Here is a 22,761-nt window from a genome sequence, read left to right as displayed (position 1 = left end):
CCTAAACCAGGAAGTTTATGTCCCCTAAACCAGAAAGTTAATGTCCCCTAAACCAAGAAGTTTATGTCCCCTAAACCAGGAAGTTAATGTCCCCTAAACCAGAAAGTTAATGTCCCCTAAACCAGAAAGTTAATGTCCCCTAAACCAGGAAGTTTATGTCCCTTAAACCAGGAAGTTGATGTCCCCTAAACCAGGAAGTTTATGTCCCCTAAACCAGGAATGTTATTAACCCTAAACCAGGAAGTTAATGTCCCCTAAACCAGGAAGTTAATGTCCCCTAAACCAGGAAGTTTATGTCCCCTAAACCAGGAAGTTTATGTCCCCTAAACCAGGAAGTTTATGTCCCCAGAACCAAGAAGTTTATGTCCCCTAAACCAGGAAGTTTATATCCCCAAAACCAGGAATAGGTTGGATATTAGTTTTCTTTGCCGACTTGGCCAGACTGAGTAAGCGTTTCATTTACCAATAGCTTTAACTTGTCACTTGTAAATTAGAAACATTTTTGGTCAAAACCGAAAACGTTTCGAGCCATTTTACCATCTACTAAAAGGTTTCTGGTTTTGTATTCAAATAATTCTTACTTTGTTTGGTTCAAGAAAGGCTTGTCTAGCAAAGTTGTGAATTTTAAAAAGTATCAAATTTTCTTATCATTTATCATTTTCTATCATTAACAAGTAGAATTTACATGTTAACCCAAAAATATTGTATAATAAAGAACAGTCTAATTCTGTTAGAAGGTTTAGTTTATATACCCAGCTATTGATTCTTCAATCTATTTATCAAAATAAACTTAACCGCCCTTTGCACACAGTACTTTCATGGGGTTTCTCGCGAACAAAAATTTTCGCGAAAAAAAGCGAAATTTTCATTTGGGTGAGTTTCCACCTTCCTCTTTTTAGTATTTTAATGTTTGTGTAATACCAAAAAGAGTGATAAATATATTACATGACTTTACTTTATACAGGGTGTCCTACGAAACATGACAGTTGGTGAAAAGTTTTAATGTCTTCTTCCATAAGCTGTATTAGATATTAAAGACTATTTGCTGTTTATTTAGTTTTAAAAAACTTTACTCAAAGATAATTTACTTAGAAATCAATTTTACTGTAATATGGATGCCATAAAAAATGTATTATTATTCTCTGTGGTAACAAACAACTTGACATATTATGGAAGAAGACATTTTTAACTATTCACCAACTGTCATGTTTCGTGGGACACCCTGTACCTAAAAAAAAATATTAAAAATATTGACCCTGTGTTTTGCCTTTTATCTTCTTTTTGTTAAAATAAATCTTATAATTATTTCTTTTAATACAGGGTGTCCCACATCATATTAGACCGAGAACGGGTCTAAATTACGATTTTCGGGACTAATCAGAAAATTTAATTAGAATTTATCATTTTGAAAAATAATATAAGGCTTATATAAGAATTTTCTTGCGGAAAATGATAAGTTTTTCGAGTATTAAAGATTTATTTTGTCGTTAAAGATTGAAGATAATCTAATATGATATGGGACGCTCTGTAAAATGAAAACTAGTATATGGACGTATGGTACAGGGTGTCCCAAAAAACATGGGAATTCAGTGACGAATTCGATATCGTCTTTGTTCTGAATTAGCATTGTAATACCTAATTTCAAAAGCCATAATATTATTATGTCTGCTAGAGTTTATTTAAAGAAAAGGGTAAAAGACTGCAAAGATGTGTCTATAATGTCTCCGCAAGATGAACAGTGAATACGGACAAGTTTACTCTGTTTGTATACTGTAATTTTCTTGTTTTACTAAGTACAACCGGTTGCAGTCAAAACATAAACAAACAAAATGTAAACATAGCAGACGAAACTCTTACAGATTACAGCCTCTCAGTAGGTATCACTATACTAAATCAAAGAATTATTTGAAAAGACGATATCGAATTCGTCACTGAATTCCCATGTTTTTGGGACACCCTGTATCTATTCTTCATATATCTGCCTTATAATTGCTGATTTAAACACATAAATTCATGATTTGAATACATACATAACATGATAAATGTATTGTATGTATTTACATATGTTCAAATTCCAGTTTAACCCCACCCCCCCCCACCCGTCACCCATGTGTCACATATTATATTTCTGTAAGAAACGTGAATAATACTTTAGATACTTTTGGTTATTTCCAGTTTTTAATGGTTTGAAATCTGATTTGTATAGATTATACAGTTAGGGTGTCCCACGAAACATGACAGTAGCAAGACGAACTGATGGTCGTCATTGATCTGTGAAAAAAACTGGCATTTATTCGTAAACTTGATTTTAGATGCAAATTTCTAATTCTAGTTGATAATCACAAAATACAAATTTTGGTTTTCTTTAATAAAATCTGAGCGAAATTCTTAATATCTCCGGTAATATTGACAACACAGAAAAGGCAGACCACATTTTGAAAATTTCAGGACTAGGTACTAGAAGAATTTTGTGTTTACTGTTTTAAGAATGTGGAACTAGGTTGACGACTGAATGTCACAAATAAATACGAAGTTCTATGACGACAGTCAATCGTCTTGTCATGGTTTCGCGGGACACCCTGTAAATTATACACGTTACAGAGCTTAATGAGGGTTCACCACGTACGGGGACTTCAGAATTTATTGATTCAGGCCCGTAGTATCTAATAAGTGCATTGAAGACGACATTCAAAACTATTTACCAATTCTGTCATGTTTCGTGGGACACCCTGTATCACACATTATAATTTATTAAGATAGATGTATGTTGCCTTAATTGATATTTATTAAATGAGAAACTATTTGCGAAAAAAAAATGGAGGTATTTAATATGTATAGAGATTTGAGTTAAAAATATAAATAAATGTACTGCAAAATATTTTGAATCACGAATTGCCAATACTTATTATTAATACAGGGAAAGTAAATTTGATGTAAAATTGTAAATATATCCTGTAAAGATCAAAAAAGCTCAAGCATGAAAATATGAGCGTCCCATATCATTAGATTATCTCCAATCTTTAACGCCAGAATACGCATAATACTCGAAATTAATCGAAATTAATCTGCGTACGCACCCTTGCAAGTCCAAATTACAGCCGTATAAACCCTTGTGCTACTGTAAGGTCGGAGTGTAGTATAGCGGATCATGGCGAAGGTCGGAAGTGGAGTAAGATGATATGCGTAGGTCGAAAGATACACCGTCATTTATGTTTTTAGAGGACGTTAAGGCCCACTGGAAAAATGAAAAAAAATGTGAGCCTTGATATATTAACTTCTAGACTTGAATTTGAAATAAAGTAACAATCTTATTCTTTTTTAAAAGTATGTTTGTTTCAGAAGCTAAAGAAATTGTCAATGATTTTGTTCCGTAATTCATTTAAATGGTCGGAAATTCTGTTGTTTCGTTGCTCCGTGCTAAAGGAGAGCTTGATATGAATGATGAGAAAGTACCGTACCGGCAGCCGGAAAGCAGCTGATTTTGTTTAGTCAGTAGTCAGTAGTCTTCTCTCTTAGTTTAGGGATTCCTCGCTACGTGATGACAGAGTTGACAGTTGGGTGAGGTTTTAAAGGAAACCGGACTCATGTTTAGTTACAGTTAGTTTTACAGGTTTTCATTTACTAAGTGTCGGGTTTTAAACGGCTGGAGTCCAAAGAGTTGGAGTTGTCCAATTAACTAAAAATATTTCGTAGATTTTATATTTATGTAAACAAAAAAACAATGTTCCTGTGTTTTAAAACACTAAAAGTTTAAAGGGGAAATCTAGTCAAAATTCACAATTCTGAAGTAGTCTTTTGTGATGTATGAAAAAAAGGCCCATGTTTATAGCTGCAATCAGGATGGGGGGTTCAAAAATCGATCTCCAGGAAATACCGAATTATTTTACTACCAATGGTCAGGGTAATTTAAAGATTTTGTCTTGTCTAAACATTTTTAAAATGTATAGATTTTTTTTTCTCAAACCTGAACACACAAAACATCAAATAACACTAAATTTTGTTAAATTGTAAATTGTTTAGTGAATTAATTTACATTTTTTATCGAACTTACTGTATATAAATATCTGAATGCATTCATTGTATATACTATATTCAATCTGTCAAGCTGTCTTTTCAAGCTGTTTGTATCTGTATTTGTATCTGTTAATCTGTTTAGTGTCTTTCTGTCTAGTGTTTATCTGTCCATCTGTCTAGTTTATATCTGTCCATCTGTCCTGTGTCAATCTGTCCATCTTTTTATTGTCTATCTGTCTAGTTTATATCTGTCCATCTATATCGTGTCTATCTGACTATCTTTGTAGTGTCTATCGTTCTAGCTGTCTAGTGTCTATCTGACCATCTGTGTAGTGTCTATCTATCTATGGTATATTTTTCTAATAATATCTCTTATCTAACTGTTTTATGATCCAAAGAGTGTGAATCTCCGTTTTCTGACAAAATCAATATTTCCATGAACCAGCAAAAATGCTCAAAATAATTATTTGCTGAAACAGCAAATATGCTCAAAATAATTATTTGTTAAACCAGCAAATATACTCGAATTAATTATTTACTAAACCAGCAAATGTACTCAAAATAGTTTTTGCTAAACCAGCAAATATGCTCAAAATAATTATTTGCTAAACCAGCAAATATACTCAAATTAATTATTTACTAAACCAGCAAATGTACTCAAAATAATTATTTGCTGCACCAGCAAATATGCTTAAAATTATTCTTGCCTGAACCAGCAAATATACTCAAAATAGTAGTTTGCTGAACCAGCAAATATGCTCAAAATAGTTTTTTGCTCAACCAGCAAATATGCTTAAAATAGTAGTTTGCTGAACCAGCAAATATACTCAAAATAGTTTTTTGCTAAACCAACAAATATACTCAAAATAGTAGTTTGCTGAACCAGCAAATATACTCAAAATAGTAGTTTGCTGAACCAGCAAATATGTTCAAAATAGTAGTTTGCTGAACCAGCAAATATACTCAAAATAGTTTTTTGCTAAACCAACAAATATACTCAAAATAGTAGTTTGCTGAACCAGCAAATATACTCAAAATAGTAGTTTGCTGAACCAGCAAATATGTTCAAAATAATTCTTTGCTGAACCAGCAAATATACTCAAAATAGTAGTTTGCTGAACCAGCAAATATATATTCTCTTGAAAAATCAATGATTTTTGTGTGAGATAAATGAAGTTTGCGGTAAGAATTTTTTGTATTTAGTTATTTCTGTTCCTTCCCTCCCCAGGGGGGAGGGGGGTAGTTTTTGAATATATACCATTGCTTTGCTACCTAATGTCGTTGACTTATTTGATTACAAACATGTTGAATATTTACATATATCTCAATCGGGGCACAAAATAAGTGGCTGAACAATGTATACGTGGTCCAACTATCAATCTGGTCCCAGGTTGTAGAAATGTTAGGTTAATTCATCTACAGTTTTAGGTGTTTACTCCCTTTCTGCTAAATCTTTTTTATTTTGAATTCAGTTTTTGAAAGATTTGTTTGTCATGACAGAATTCATCAGATTTAATCAGTCATCCGTGCCATGCATAAAATTCACTTCACGAAAACATTTTTAATATATTTGAATATGAAGATCAAGTTTTCGAAATTTACATTGATTTTTAAGAAAAAGAGGAAAGGATTGACAGGTAAGGTAGGGCTAGGTTTTACTCTAAAATGAAGTGCAGTTAGTTATGGTTTTAAGGTTTTTTTGACTTTTAAAAGCAATCACACAAGCAATTCACAAATACACTTGTGAAATATTTCAAAACTGTATTCTGTAAAAGTTTGCTTATTTTGAACTTTCATTATTTTTTTTCTAAGCGTAAATATAAAGAAAAAACGACATTAATAAATGGTTCACTTTTTTTACATGCATTTTCTCGCAGGTTCAACATTTAGCGTAAAAAGTAAAAGTAAAAAAAATATTTATGAAATTTAACAAAAACATACATTTAAGTGTTTCAGGAGAAAACATTTAAAAACCTCTAAAAGTAGAGGTTGTGGGAATATTTCCCCCCAATTCTAAAATATATAAAAATTGAATTAAAAGGAAAAAGAAACGAAAGGATAAGGATAGTTACATATTTATTGTTAACACTATATTTAATATAAATTGGTGGAGGATTGTTAGTATTTTTCGACGATGAACTAACAGCTTTTAGAAATAAGAATTATAGATTTATTTTAATGTTAAAAAAAGTAGAACAAGAAAAGCAAATGTTTAAATTTAAAATTTAGAAATTTTTAGAAGTGATACAATTCTAGTGGAACCTCTAAGAACTCCTAAAACCTTATACTTTTTAAGAGACAAATATGCACATAAAAAATCATCGGTTCGACGTATTTTGCAACAAAAAAAAATATTAATATCAGAATGTGAAGTTTCTTTAAACGTCTTTAAATAATACAAAAAATGGAAACAATAGGTGTAAAGGTAAAAAAATTTGTTTTGTAAATTAAAAGTAGTGGATCCTTGTATAATTATAACATTAACTAGGCACTGTTTTCCATACAGTTTTTTAAATTAAAATTAAAATAAAAAAATGGGAATATATTGGCGAGTGGGTTGGCAATTGCTTGGGTCTACAGGCAACATATTGTCCTGGGGTTGGGAAAGGGGGAGGGAGGGATGGTGGGCCCGGCTTGATATTTGTATATTTATATATTCTCTTAACAAAGTTTATTTGTCACATGTGTCTCCTGTTGTGTTTGCACTTATAGCATGTGGCTTAGCTCAGCTTTCATGGCTGTTTCGAGCTTGGACCACGTAGTGAGCTCTGTTGCAGGTTGCTAAGGGGAATATAAAGAAATGAAATTATTTTTGATTCTAATTATATTTAAATAATGGCGTCTTTTCTTTATATAAGCATGAACTGTTGGTCCAATATCACTTGAATAATGCCTGAATGTGTATTTCCTTTAATTTTGTTTATCATGGATGGCTTCACAGCTTTAAATATATTTTACTGAATAAAAACCAAAATTATTCATTGATTATATTATTTTTATATGTACTAAATGCTAAATTTTGCCTCTCTAATTTTTCCATAAAACCTGATTTTTTTTCAGAGACCAAATTTCAGCTTAAAAATGTAATTCTTTGTTAACGCGTTTCCGACATCTTAATAAAGATATCGGATTTAAGAATGGATAATGGATTGCGTATTATATATATCTTAATAAAGATATCGGATTTAAGAATGGATAATGGATTGCCTATTTTTCATTCAAAAATTATTTATTTCTAACTTATTTTAGACAGCTTGTGCATTATTTACAGTACATTTTACATTTTGACAATATTGCTTTTGTATAATTACATTCAAGTTAGATTTTGCACAACTTTATCAATTGTTGACTTTTGATATTGTTCCGCTGAACAGACTGCAAAACAAGTTCTGATATTACAGTATGCATTGTAGGGTGTCACAATGATTGGAATAACTGCTGTCTGCAAGAAAATAAAACATTTTTAAAGGTCTACAGAAATATTTTGAACAAAACTTTAAAGATTTCTGAATGTACGAAATGTTTTGGTAAGATATTTTTGTGTATTAGACAAAGGAACCAAGCCATTCTTTATAATTAGTCAGCCGCCCATGGAGTTAATAAAGATTTTCTTAAATTTTGGACATAGTTAGCCTTTTGGACATAGTTAGCCTTTTGGACATAGTTAGCCTTTTGGACATAGTTAGCCTTTTGAAAATTTAGTTTGGCGTCTTCATAATTTATATTTATTGTTAAATGTCTAAAGTTCAGGATTTAAGTTCCAAATCATTTTAAGTTGTTCTTATTTATGCTTTTGTCATTGTTTTGAATACATTCCAATTTATATTCAGATATTCAGATATCTTTTTACACATTAGACAATTTCAATTTTACACAAACAGATCTTGCAGACAACCCTTTTTTTTGATTAAATTTACAAAATAATTACACAAATTTTAAATGTAAATCAACTAAAAAAACTTGATGAAAATTAGCTGAATTTGAAGAAATATTGATAAGCTGCCGATCCGAAACTACGAAAATTAACAAACTATTTAAAATTACAGTATTTATTCTTAAACTCCAGGGTTGGAAATCATATAAACGCCAGTAAATACTGGTGCTTAAAACCCCAGTTATTTTAATATCCTGAGAATTTAAAAAAAAATTTCGCCCCTGGTCTGCGAGAATCTATAAAAGGTCTTTTAAGGGACTGTGAGCGTAAATTTTGATAACCCTCCATGCACAGAGGTGGATGTCTGATTTACAACGGTACCCTTTAAACCGTTCACTTACCTTCTAAGGGCATATGTGTTTATCTTTAAAAAAGGTGTTTAATATTTGCCTTAAAGCTGGAGTGTACAGTTTATACTCAACACAGCTGACGTTACATATATTCCTTGAAAATCTTGAAATTCTCTGGTTACATATATTCCTTGAAAATTTTGAAATTCTCTGGTTACATATATTCCTTGAAAATCTTGGAATTCTCTGGCCAATGCGGATTTCCAAGATTTGAATGTAAATAGTAAAATTTCTACAAAACAGCTTGCCTTATATCCCAGACGAAGCGCTTCCTGGGTCAGTTAAAGGTTAAAATTATTAATCAAAAAGATTATCAAGTACAATAGGTGGCAACAGAGAAATGGACCAATTATTCACGACGTCACAGTGTCGAATATAACAAGAATAACAAAATTTTCTGACACGTTTTCCAAGATAAAATAAAAACGTGTAAAGACAGGAAATAAAGAACACGTTGCACTTATTTCGCTGTAAGATAAGCACTTCTTATATTATCACTGTTTTAATAATGTTGTCGGACCGACGGACACACAGACTAAGTTGACACTTGTGACGTAAGAATACATCTCTACTAGAATCTATTTGGGTTAAATGGTATTCTGTGAATCGGAAACTCCTTGCACGTGAATTTACGCCTTCACAGTTCCATTAAGTCTGACAAATAAAAAGGATGCTCAACTAGAGCTAATTAAGAAGTAGTTGAACCAGCTGTAGCTAGTTTGTCTTCTCAATCTCAATATATTTCTATCTCTGTTTTTATAACCCACCTCCCCACCCTCCCACTCTCAGTTTACCGTGCATTAAATTCTAGAATCAAGATGTTGTGTGGATAGTAGTAGTTAAAGTTCAAATCTATTTTTAGAAATTTTCTCGAAAGTTATTTCATCAAGGAATACTAAAATATGCACACAGAAAGTTTTTTTTTAAACAGGGGAGGAAGGGGGAGGGGGGGTAGAGTTTAAATTTGATATTTTTTAGTTCAATGTTGAATATTTATATTTATGAAGGATTTGTTTTAAAAAAAATAGTTAATTATCTATTTTTAACATTATGGTAGCAATTTTGAGGATTAATATTTCTCTTTTTTTTCTTCAAATTTTTAACACTTTTTAACTTAAACTTATTTTTGTTTCAGAATCATGTAAACTTGGAAGGAAGAGGAACCAAACCAAAGATTCTAGTGGGTGAGAAACAGTTTTTCAATTGAGAAATTTAGCCTGTTTCTTTGTTTGTAAACAAATTGGCCACATTTTTTCGTGGCAACTCAAATGACCCCAGGGAAGGCTTATGGACGGTCGAAATTGAAAAAAAAATTGACTTCTATGATTTCTGAAAACTCCTAAAATTAATAAAAAAAAATCTACGGAAATTTAGTTATTGCAGAACGATGAGACTTAAAAAGCAAACCTTTCCGTTTCTACATTTAAGTTATAACATAACAAATGTCGTAGGCTTTCCTGTTACCTTTAATTAAAGTTTTAAAAATACTTCTGAATTCTTACTTGCCATAAACCTTTCTTGTCATGTGAGGTCCCATCAAAAAAATCGGAACTATTTGCTGCACTTAATGGTTATTGGGGTTAATTACCCCACCCCTAGAATCCTGGGGTAATTACCCCCCTACAATCTTGGGGGTAGAGACTTCAGAAAAAACGCTCTTACTCATCAGTTTTAAAGTTATGCTGGGTGATTGGATTTTGACTTAGGACAAATTTCATGAGAAACACTAGCTCCAAAGGCAGTCTCTGTGCATGTATGACAATATTTTTTTCCAGTAAAGCCAAGGTTAACTTTCAGGGGAATTTAGTTGGCACGGTAGTTTTTGATGTAGAACCTACCGAAGAGCATTTTCATCCACTCCTCTTTCATGTCCTAAATCTTCTTTATGACGAATATTCTTCAAAACACAGCAGCTAATTTGCTCCCAAGGGTACAGGTGGCTGATCATCGAGGAGTTTTCATATTGGTGGATTTGCTATTTTATAATCTGTTTAAACCTTTCTAGTGGACAACCTTTAGGGTATAAATAAAGAAAGTTGAAAGCTGAAAGGTGGTAAAGGAAGCCTTTTATTTGATGGAGTTTGTTAATCCCAGAAATGATTGGGAAATTGAAATCAAACCCAGCTAAAACCCATAATTTGATATACATCATGAATGGGGTTGTACATGGTCCATGGTCTAGGGGGGGGTAAAAAATTTCTTGGGGGGGGGGGGAAAAAAAAATCTCCGCTCTACGCGCTCAAACCGTTAAAATTTACCCTTCCCTAGAAAATCCACTTTATTCTAAAATTTGTATTTTCAGGTAGGTTGTCAGGGGTCTACGTTGTGATAATTTGTCGGTGACGGATCTCAACAATTAGAATTAAAAAATTTCAAATTTGAATAGTGTGAAATTTTTTATTCCGTGAAGGGAAAAAAGTGAATCAGTTATTCAGTTAATCAGTTAATCAGTTAATCGAACAAAGATCAGAAAAGTTAATTTCAGCGAACAGACTTTTATCAGTCCCACAGTAATATCAATAATCAGTCTTATCAGCTACATTCCTAATCAGTCCTGATTGAAATCAGATACTGAAGTAATTTGATACTTTCCACAGATTTACTGATTTAAACCCTCAGGTAACATTATTACAGGGTGAACTAGCAAAAAAGTCATCAAAATATATAAAACTTTATTTTGATCTTGATTTTTACTTTCCCTTTAATCAATACATTTTTTAACTTCTCGAAACTAATTCAAATTTGGAATATATTTCTTGGACTTAAACTTATTAAAATAAAACTTAGAGATTTAAATAATTATCTTCTAGTTTTATTCCTTGAATTTTTAGATCATGTAATTATTTGATTGAGGGTGGATAAAACAAATGTAAGTTTTAAAACAGGGGTGTATATTTTCCTGATTTTACATTTTCCTATATTTTCTCTCTCTGGCCTTGTGGCGTACAAGGATGAAGCCCTAATCTCTCAAATTTAAAAGTTTTCACCTTGAATATAGAGATAAAACTTTGTTGAGTATGCCTATTTTACAAAACAGTTCTGACTAGTGAACTCCATGAAAACGGTTTTTAAGTTTCCTTAGAGATAAATTTATCATTATTATTATCATTGTTAATATTGTTACCATTATTATTATTATTCTTATCATTATTGTTACCATTATTATTATTATTATTATTATTATTATTAATGTTAATATTGTCACCATTATTATTATTATTATTATTATAGGATGTATATATCCCTTGAAAGAGAGTCTAGTCCTGTGGACTGGTGTGAGGACAACTATGTAGTCTCCCCTTATATAGGTAACAGTCCCTTATATAGGTAACAGTCCCTAATGTAGGTAACAGTCCCTTATAGAGGTAACAGTCCCCTTTATAGGTATTAGGTAATATTCCCTTGTATGATAACAGCCCTTATATAGATCAAAATACCTTTATAGGTAACAGTCCCTTGTATAGGTAACAGTCCCTTATACAGGTAACAGTCCCTTTATATGTAACAGTCCCTTATAGAGGTAACAGTCCATTATATAGGTAACAATCCCTTATAGAGGTAACAGTCCATTATATAGGTAACAGTCCCTTATAGCGGTAACAGTCCCTTATATAGGTAACAGTCTCTTATATAGATAATAGTCATCTTATATAGATAAGAGTCCCTTATATAGATCAAACTACCTTATTTCGGTAAAGGTCCCCTATATAGGTAACAGTCCCTTATATAGGTAAATAGATAACAGTTCCAATTGTATAGGTAACAGTTCCTTATAAAGGTTACAGTTCCTTATAAAGGTAGCAGTCCCTTATAAAGATAACAGTTCCTTATATAGGTAACCGTCTCTTATATAGGTATGAAAAAGTCTCTAATTTAGATAACAGTCCCTTATGTAGGTAACAGTCCCATTATAGGTAACAGTCCCTTTATAGGTAACAGGCCTTTATAGGTAACAGTCCCTTATATAGATAACAGTCTCTTATCTAGGTAACAGTCCCATTATAGGTAACAGTCCCTTTATAGGTAACAGGCCTTTATTGGTAACAGTCCCTTATAGAGGTAACAGTCCCTTATATAGGTAACATTCCCTTATAAATGTAACAGTTCCTTATATAGGTAACAGTCTCTTATATAGGTAACAGTCCCTTATATAGGTAACAGTCCCTTTACAGGTAACTGTCCCTTATATAGATCAAAGTCCCTTATAAAGGTAACAGTCCCTTATATAGATAACAGTCTCTTTTAAAGATAATAGTCCCTTATAAAGGTAACAGTTCCTTCTATAGGTATCATTTCCTTATATGGGTAACAGTTTCTTATATAAGTAACAATATCTTATGTGTGTAACAGTCCTCCCTTATATATTTACTATCTGTCCAAGCATCCTGAACTGATTTGGCCCAAACTATCTGTAAAAACTGACAAGCTCCCATTAAAAAGCAGATGACAATTTTTTATCTATTTATTAATACAGGCAAGTCCGAGAGATTTGTTATTAATTTAGATAGTACTAAGAAATTACATAACAAAAACAAGAGATACGACCATTTTAGTCTAGAATGCAAAAATTATCAATATATTTGTGGATTTGACAATATTCATAATATTTTAAGCTCAAAGTAAATATGCACACAGGTTTTCAATTCAACTTTTCTAATTTAGTTGATAAAAATTAGAATAAAAGTCATTTAAGTTTATAATTGGCAGCACTAGTTCATTGAAACTTCCAGGGTGGAGCGTTTGTGGAAAATGAAATGGGGAATGGTTATAATACACTATAATTTTGAAGTTAAGTCGAGATATAGCATATTAGTTTTGAGCATGATGTAAAATATATAGTAATATATATTATAATGTTCCTTGTTTCTTGTTCAGCTGAGTTTGTGAACACAATATCTAATATACTATTCCTTGTTCAGCTGAGTTTGTTAACACAATATCTAATATACTATTCCTTGTTCAGCTGAGTTTGTGAACACAATATCTAATATACTGTTCCTTGTACAGCAGAGTTTGTGAACACAATATCTAATATACTGTTCCTTGTTCAGCTGAGTTTGTGAACACAATATCTAATATACTGTTCCCTCTTGTTCAGCAGAGTTTGTGAACACAATATCTGATATACTGATCCTCGTTCAGCTGAGTTTGTGAACACAATATCTAATATACTGTTCCTTGTTCAGTTGAGTTTGTTAACACAATATATATTATAATGTTCCTTGTTCAACAGAGTTTGTGAACACAATATCTAATATACTGTTTCTTGTTCAGCTGAGTTTGTGAACACAATATCTAATATACTGTTCCTTGTTCAACAGAGTTTGTGAACACAATATCTAATATAATGTTCCCCTTGTTCAGCAGAGTTTGTGAACACAATACATAATATACTGTTCCTTGTTCAGCTGAGTTTGTTAACACAATATCTAATGTACTGTTCCTTGTTCTGCCTCCTGTTCTAATGAGTTTACATAAACCATACGCAAACAAATGCGGGAAAGGTTAGTGCCTTTAAATTGTATTTAAATATTTTAACAACTAAAACATTATCGTAGTTTTTAGCAGAAAACATTAAACCAACTCGCTTTTAAAGCTCCTAAATTAAAAACTTAAAAATTGAGTCGACAACCCATGGAACTGTCGACAACCCTAGGGACTGTCGTCAACCCTAGGGACTGTCGACAATCCTAGAAATTGAGACAACCCTAGGGACTGTCAAAAACCCCAGGAACTTTCGACAACCCGAGGGACTGTCGAACACTCAAGGGACTGTCGACAACCCTAGGGACTGTCGAAAACTCTAGGGACTTTCGAAAACCCTAGGGACTGTCGACAACCCTAGGGACTGTCGATAACCCCTAGAAACTGTCGAAAACCCTAGGGACTGTCAACAACCCTAGGGACTGTCGACAACCCTAGGGACTGTCGACAACCCTAGAAACTGCGACAACCTTAGGGACTGTCGAAAACTCTAGGGAATGTCGACAACCTTTTTCAGGGTTATATGAGATATCTTTTTTTAGTTAAACTATTAATTTTCTAAGCAAAATGAGAAAAAGATATCCTTGATATCTTACCCAATGTTGCACAGATTAAGGGTTTAGAAGACATGAAAAATTTAAAGGGAGTGTCTGGCTAGACATGGTAGTTAAGCTGAGAATGCATATTTTTAGGATTCATTTATTTGGGATTCATTTATTAGAGACCTATTCGAGCACCGTAAAAACGTATGATAGGTCTAAAATTAATTCTAAAAAATTCTTTACAATACTGTATTCTCAGCTCAACTACCATGTCTAGCCAGACACTCCCTTTAAAGTTCTTTTAAAAATAGATTTTATCTTTTTTATAATTTAGGTATTCACATAGTTTGGTTTTTATTGATAGTTGTCGGTCTATCCTCAGCATATTTTCATGCCACTCTCAGCTTACTAGGACAGGTCAGTACTCAGCAATATAAAGAAATAAACAAAAATGTTAATTTGGAGCAGGGGTGTATATTTTCATAAGAATCTTTTCCCCACCCTTTGAAAATACTTTTTGCTTCAGAAATTAAGGATGTTTTTTGGGAATTTGGGAAAATAAATGTGGTTTTTTGTAAATGAATAAATTTTTGTTGAAAAGCATATTTTTACCCCCAGCAGGAGGGGGGGGGGGAATACTTAGAAATATACACCTCTGATCTGGGGGGATGAAGGTGCTTAAAGGGAGTGACCGGCTATGAAAGGTAGTTGAACTGAGTATGCAGTGTTGTGGAAAGTTTCTTTCGGATTCATTTGAGACATATTAAACGTTTTTAAGATCTGTAAATCCTGAGTTTGAGCGCAACTTCGATGTTCAAAACTTCTACTTTGGGGGTGGATACGTTTTCAGAATTAGTTTTTTTAGACCATTAAATAATGTCGACATAGAATATAAAAAAGTTCTACAATAAACTACAGACGTCATGTATAGGAACATGTTGAGAAAATAAAAATTTATCTTATCATCGAAAATAAGTAATCTTGTTCAATTATTAGTTTCTATTATCTCATTATTCTGGTTTCTCATTATTCACAAAGATGTTCGCAGATTTTCTAGAATTATTATTGAAAAGATGACATTTGAAGAATTTGAAGAAATCTGCGAATAAATTCAAAGAAAATTAGAAATTCAATATAATAATGAAAACGAAATAATCGATTTTAGCATTGATTTATTGACAAATTTCTGTTGAGAAATATGTTCCTATACATCTAATTAGACTACTGTAAAATTTTTACTTTATTTTTCGTTTCTCAAGAAGTAAAGTTGTGTAAATTAGTTAAAAGTTTTATTGTTCACTTGAACTAACTATCCCTGCATGAAAAAAGTATCAACAATCAACATCTATTTTTATAAAGTCACACATTTATTATTTTAAATGATTTTATTATTTTAAATGATATTTCAATGATATAGATTCTTTGAAAAATGTTGTATTAATGAAACGTTAATATATGAACAATTTGGAATCCATATAAATTCTGCAATTCAAGTTCAGAATTATAAATATTTTATTAACATAAAATAGCATGCTAGTGTGGTAAAGTCTAGTTTTACCATGGGAGGGGGGNATGGAGTGATTAAAAATCAATACATATTTGACAAACTACTGAAAGTATTTCGAAATCACTAAAACGTTGTTCGAACATAGAAATAGAATATTAGGGATTTCTCTCAAATTTTGACATGCCTAACATTCTTTTCATGATTTTCAGGGCGTAGGATCCAATTGATTTTGATGCAGATCTATATCCGGATCCGGATCCTGGATCCGCACTGGAAAAAAATCGATCCGGATCCAATTCATGAACATTTTTGATAAACTCTCTTTTTTAACAGTTCAGACTTGGACTTAGAGAGCAAAAAGAATTTTTGATCCAGTTTTTTGTTGATATTTTGACCCTTTGATCCGGATTCAAGGGGCAAAATATCAACCAAAAACTGCAAAAAAAATTTACCATCAAAACCCAAATCTGAACTTTTGAAAAAGAGAGATTATAAAATTTCCTGATTACTGAAAAGTTCATCAAGTTTTGGCATAAAAATAAGCGAAAAAAATAAGAAAAAAAAAATTAAAAATTCTGCTTTGTTAAAAAAAATCAGTAAATATAGAAATAACCTGGATCCGGATCCGGATTTTTTTCAAGTGTGGATCCAGGATCCGGATCCGCATCCAAATTTAATGGATCCTGAGCACTGCTTAGCACTAGAACAAAATGTTGGCAAGTTCGGACAATGGTTTTCGTTAGTTCTATATTCTACTGCAGGGGGGGGGTTACATAATTTTTTTGGTATATTAACCAAATACGTATTGTTAAATTTAAAGATTTATTTTTATTAGCATTAAAACTGACCAGTGACCATACCTTCATATAGAACCATTTTATTTTTAGAAATGTTTATTTTTTAATTTTGCAGTTCTTATAACTGATATAGCTCTCTTTTAGAGATAGTTCAGTTTCAAAATATTGGGCCAAATTTCATGGTTAAAAGTAAACAGAAGACAGAGAATTGCACTATTTTCTTGTTCTCACTGTAAATTTTATTTCAGTTGTTGGATGAAATGGCAATTCTTTGGGTAATAATGGCTGGATTCTCATTATGGTAAGATTAAAAAAAAGAATGTCATCGTAATTTTATTAAGGGGCATTATAATTAAAAGTGTTCAATTTAGATAATTTCTCCATTATTTCTGAAGCAAGAAATGCGCTGGTCACTTTGGCAGAGAAACCACAAATGAAAAAACACTTAACAGTTTTCAAAACATGGATATACATATTTAAAATTCTACCTTGATCAGATAAAGGTTTTCGACACTATAATCGAGGGTCACTTAAAAATACGTTTGCAGTCGCTGTAAAGGAAAATTGATATTTTAGAATATCATTCTTTAAAAAGCTTGAAGTCGTGATTTTTTACTATTTCGATAAAAAAATAATCTTGAAAAATCATAACTTGTACACTAGAAAGTAAAACTCCTAATATTATTTAATTTTTTTGTTCGAAAAGTGTCGAACAGATTTAATTTCCATTTAAAATAATTTTGATGAAAATAATGTGCAATAAAACAGTAAAAATTATGTTCAATAAAACAGTAAACATTTTTCATTTTATTCTTATGAATCATGTTGCACAACATTGTCTTGAAAAATGTATTGATAAAATGAAGGATTAATGAAGGAATGCAAGAAAGGATTAATGAAGAAATGCAAGAAAGGATTAATGAATGAAAGAATAGAAAGAAGGATGGATAGATGAATGAAGAAATTATTGAATAAAAGGATGAATGAAGAAATTATGAATGAAGGAATGAATGATATAAAGAAAGGATGATCGAAAGGATGAATTAATGAATGATCTAATGTATGCAGGTACCCCCGGGCTGCTCTGCCCCCCAGCTGGCGTGAAGACCCCGAAGGTCGAAGAAAGTTCTCAGTAGTGTGTATGCTCGGCGCCACCCTAGCAACATTTTTAGGCTTCCTTCAACCAGTAAGTAATTTATAAATTAAATTTAAAAGGCTGACAACTTAATTTTGAGAAGTCCTGCTTAAAGATTTTTCCTATTCATAATCATACCTTTTTTCTTGAAATGTCTAAAATTCTGTCAATCTCCATCATTGTCTATGCAGCATAAATCCGTATGCAGTCACTTTACAGAAAAGGCACAATCTTTAGCTAGAAAAACATGGATAACTCATTCATTCTTAAATAGAGAAAATTTTAAAGGCTTGAATCGACGATATGAATTTTAGAAACACGAGTCACAGTTTTTTTAACTGAAGTTGGAGAAGGAGAAGTTTGTTATGATACTTTCCAAAGGGATTATTTAGCATTTTTAATTATGAATACTGTTAGGCCTAATTTATAGCTCAATGATGGCGGCCAAGAGCATTAAAATGTCTTCTTTTTGAGTGATTAGAGCGCTTTTTTAGAACACCCTTGTTTATTTGTAAATTTCGTCGATTTTATCATTATTTTTGTCCAATTTTTAGAATAATTTAATTTAATAATAATTTAATCCATAACATAAAAGGAATGAAAGAAACTATGCTTAATTAATTAATTATGAAAACAATTTATATTATTGAGCGCGGAAAAATTCCTATTATCGTAAAATATTATTTTAAAAAATCATTTTTATATTTTGAATCATGTTTTCAGGTTGTAAATGCATTTTTCTTGTTTACATTGAGTGTTCCCGCTAGTGTACTGCTTGCACTACAGTTAAAGGTAAACAACTAGTACAATTACTTAAGGGAAGAAAATAAACGAACAAAAAATATTACTCGAACATCAAAAAAGGAAAAAAATTTAAAAAAATTGTGCGGATGTTTTTGACTGTTGACTTCTGTATTTTCTGAAATTTCAACATAACTACTGTTGACCGTTAACTTTGAAGGCAGTTTACGTTAACACCGTTAAATAATTGAGATTGTTAACAAAACACAATTTGTTTAGCGAATTAACTGTTTTCTGAAAGGAAAGTTAATTATTAAAAGCAAAGAGACAATACTTGATAAGCCTGTCCGTTTCGTTAATTCATATAACCGATAAAAGATTTAGGCGCCCCACTACTTTTATTTCTCTAATAAAGCTCTAAGCTCACATTTATATATATGTACTGTTCCTTGTTCTGCCTCCTGTTCTAATGAGTTTACATAAAAGTCCATTATATAGGTAACAGTCCCTTATAGAGGTAACAGTCCCTTATATAGGTAACAGTCCCTTATATAGGTAACATTCCCTTATAAATGTAACAGTTCCTTATATAGGTAACAGTCTCTTATATAGGTAACAGTCCCTTATATTAAAAAAAATCAGAAATTTTTTAAATTCCACGGGCAACGCTGGGCATTTAAGCTCAAATCATGAATCAATACCAAGTGGGGGTTATCGGTAAGATCAGCTATAAATAATATAAACCAGGGCAACTCCGGGTTCTCCAACTAGTTTATTAATCTTCATCTGTTAGGTTGAGAATGACGTTAGGGTGGTGAGCCTGGGGAAGCGAAGTATTCTTCTCTGGAGCTTAGCAATATTTTGCTGGGTTAACGATAGGTAAAGTATATTCTCAATTATTACAGTGAAAACCGGAAAACAGTGAAATACTTCTCGTTTTCTTTATTTGAAACTGATTATTTTTCAAAATTCAAAATTTTAAGTATGTTTTCAATCATAACTTCCCTTTTCGAGCTTTTTTGATTAAAAAAGGTTTCAATTTTCCTACGTTTAACCAAATAAAAGTGAGTTTCTCAAAATAAAACTTGAGGAGCTTTTCAACAGTAATTTCACATAAATAATTAGACCTTTCTCTATTACTTCCAGGGCACCAAAGTTTTTCTATTATTATCTATTTATTATTTATAATATTTATTTTTATCTAGTCTCTATATCCCTGATTTATGCAGGCTGTTTTGTGAGTTCTGGTGTAGGTTCCAACATTAATGGGGTTTATATATTTCTGATCTATCTGTACTGTTCTGTAAGTTCTGGTGTAGGTTCCAATATTAATGGGGTTTATATATTTCTGATCTATCTGTGCTGTTCTGTAAGTTCTGGTGTAGGTTCCAATATTAATGGGGTTTATATATTTCTGATCTATCTGTACTGTTCTGTGTGTTCTGGTGTAGATTCCAATATTAATGGGGTTTATATATTTCTGATCTATCTGTACTGTTCTGTAAGTTCTGGTAAAGGTTACAATATTAATGGGGTTTATATATTTCTGTATATCTTATGTGAGTTCTGGTAAAGTTTTTAATATTTATGGATCTGATCTGTTTAGGCTGTTTTGTGAGTTCTGGTCTGGTATTGGGTTCCCATATCTCCATGGGTTCTGGCATGTTCTCATATTTCTGGCCTCATACACCGCAATTGTACTCTTTGCATATTTTGAGGTAAAATTTACAAATTGTCTGTTTTGAAATATGTTATGTTAATTTAAAGATAATCTTCAATTTTTTTTGATATTTTAAAGGAACTGTAGTCGAAATTTTATGTGTCCCTTTATTTATGGCGCAATAGTCATATCCGTCCCCTTTAAACCCTTATCTGATCAGGGATAAAGTACAAATTCCTTTTTATCAAACAGACATTAAATACATTTTTTTGTCTAGTAAGTAACACTTTCATTTTTTTATGTTTTGTTCTTTTTAAGGTTAAGAATCATATCCCAGGAGAATCCCCAATTTTAAGGTATTTCTAAAATTATTTCAACAACTAGCTTTATAAATATATTAAGTGCTTTTAAAACAAGTAAAAACAATAGATTGAGAACCCCGATTGGTTCGAAAAAGGAAAGTAAAATTCATGTTTATGCTTTTTAGCCTTTTTTTTGGAGGGGGGGGGGGAAGGGGGTCGTCGATTAAATATTTTTCTGTAAAATGCCGTTTTAAAGATTTTAGAATTAGTACTAATTACTGTTGAAACCAAAATCAAAAATTTAAAATCCTGTAAAACAAAGTTATAATGTCAAATATGAAAGGGAAATTTTAAGTTATAAGCTGAAGGGGTTTGTTCTGAGATGTTGGTTAGGTCAATCTGCTGAACAATCCAGAGATGATTTCATGGATGTACGTGGGGAGGAAGACTTAAGCCGCCCAAATTACCAGATTAAGTTCTGAAGTGTCTTCTTTATGAACAAAAATTTAAATTATAATCTTGTTGATACGTTTCAAACAATAGAATAGAATAGATTTAGTTTTCAATGATAGAATTGAGGATTGAAAAAATAAATGACGTAAAAGAATGCATTTTAGAGTAAACTATTTTAACGTCAACACCCCAATCATTTATGGGCATTTTACCATAGAGAATAGAATATATAGAGAGGAATAAAAAGAATCTCTCGGTATGAATTTTTTCAGTCCCTTTCAGCCTGTGTCAAATTCAGGATATTCTTCCTCCATAGTATCTTTGCACAAGGGAATTCTTCGGATAAATTGAAGGGAACAAAATACTCAATGTGAATATATTTTTCAAACTTCTTATAGGGACTGTTTACATTGTTTAATGTTTTGGTCTCTCATTAATGATATTTATTTATATATGGTATTATAACACTAATAATTTTTAGGGTTTTAAAATTATTTGTATATTTTGGAGGAAAAAAAATTGCTTTATTATATGGCTTTTAAAATCAGTTTTATGGTACTTTTCTAAATTTAATTTTACCCGAGTTAAAGTATCTGTGATATGTAAACTTTTTCAATATAATATAGAAATAAGCTAAATTTACAATTTTATTTCTTTTTCAAAAATTAGCAGCAAAAAATATTTTAGTTTTAAAGCGACATGTACGGTAAAATTCGTAAAATGGTGAATAGTGATGTGATTATTAAAGAAGTAATGTTAAGATAGAAACAAGAGGTTTACAATTTTGAAAACCTAATATATATACAGGGTGTTTCTGAAAACCTAATATATATATATACAGGGTGTCTCTGAAAACCTAATATATATACAGGGTGTCTCTGAAAACCTAATATATATACAGAGTGTCTCTGAAAACCTAATATGTATACAGGGTGTTTCTGAAAACCTAATATATATATATACAGGGTATCTCTGAAAACCTAATATATATATATACAGAGTGTCTCTGAAAACCTAATATATATACAGGGTGTCTCTGAAAACCTAACATATATACAGGGTGTCTCTGAAAACCTAACATATATACAGGGTAGTGTCTCTGAAAACCTAATATATATACAGGGTGTCTCTGAAAACCTAACATATATACAGGGTGTCTCTGAAAACCTAATATATATACAGGGTATCTCTGAAAACCTAATATATATACAGGGTGTCTCTGAAAACCTAATATATATACAGGTGTCTCTGAAAACCTAACATATGTACAGGGTGTCTCTGAAAATCTAATATATATACAGGGTATCTCTGAAAACCTAATATATATTCAGGGTGTCTCTGAAAACCTAACATATATACAGGGTGTCTCTGAAAACCTAACATATATACAGGGTATCTCTGAAAACCCAATATATATACAGGGTGTCTCTGAAAACCTTATATATATACAGGGTGTCTCTGAAAACCTAATATATATACAGGGTGTCTCTGAAAACCTAATATATATATACAGGGTGTCTCTGAAAACCTAATATATATACAGGGTGTCTCTGAAAACCTAATATATATACAGGGTGTCTCTGAAAACCTAATTTACATACAGGGTGTTTCTGAAAAAAAATGTGTTTAGGCCTTTTAGCCTACTATCTTTCAAATGTGCTAAAAAGTGCTAGAAGTGGGTAAAATACCCACAAATGGAGGGGTCGTGGATGAAACATTTTTCTCTATAATGCCGTTTTAACCTTAAAAATTAGGCATAATATTGTACCTACTAGAAGCACTTTTTAACACAAAACAATGATGTCTAAACACACTTTTTTCAGAGTAACCTTATATTATTTG

At 31.5% G+C, this 22,761-nt stretch overlaps 1 protein-coding gene across 1 annotated transcript in view; it reads left to right on the top strand.

The window, feature by feature from the left end:
- The first annotated feature begins 9,427 nt into the window (after window positions 1–9,427).
- The window catches only part of LOC111713374 (alkaline ceramidase), a 14,169-nt gene continuing 835 nt past the window's right edge, over window positions 9,428–22,761 (top strand). The window contains exons 1-11 of the mRNA XM_023488222.1: window positions 9,428–9,482; window positions 10,601–10,917; window positions 11,530–11,606; window positions 13,707–13,802; window positions 14,659–14,741; window positions 16,877–16,929; window positions 17,697–17,814; window positions 18,487–18,555; window positions 19,298–19,383; window positions 20,111–20,222; window positions 20,483–20,520. Of these exons, the coding sequence (XP_023343990.1) occupies window positions 11,531–11,606; window positions 13,707–13,802; window positions 14,659–14,741; window positions 16,877–16,929; window positions 17,697–17,814; window positions 18,487–18,555; window positions 19,298–19,383; window positions 20,111–20,222; window positions 20,483–20,520 (731 nt within the window). The 5' untranslated portion in view covers window positions 9,428–9,482; window positions 10,601–10,917; window position 11,530. The remainder of the gene's footprint in view (window positions 9,483–10,600; window positions 10,918–11,529; window positions 11,607–13,706; window positions 13,803–14,658; window positions 14,742–16,876; window positions 16,930–17,696; window positions 17,815–18,486; window positions 18,556–19,297; window positions 19,384–20,110; window positions 20,223–20,482; window positions 20,521–22,761) is intronic.

Source organism: Eurytemora carolleeae, unplaced genomic scaffold (assembly GCF_000591075.1).
Source record: "Eurytemora carolleeae unplaced genomic scaffold, Eaff_2.0 scaffold1417, whole genome shotgun sequence".
Classification (NCBI taxonomy): Eukaryota; Metazoa; Arthropoda; class Copepoda; order Calanoida; family Temoridae; genus Eurytemora; species Eurytemora carolleeae.
This window is presented reverse-complemented; position numbering and strand designations above follow the sequence as displayed.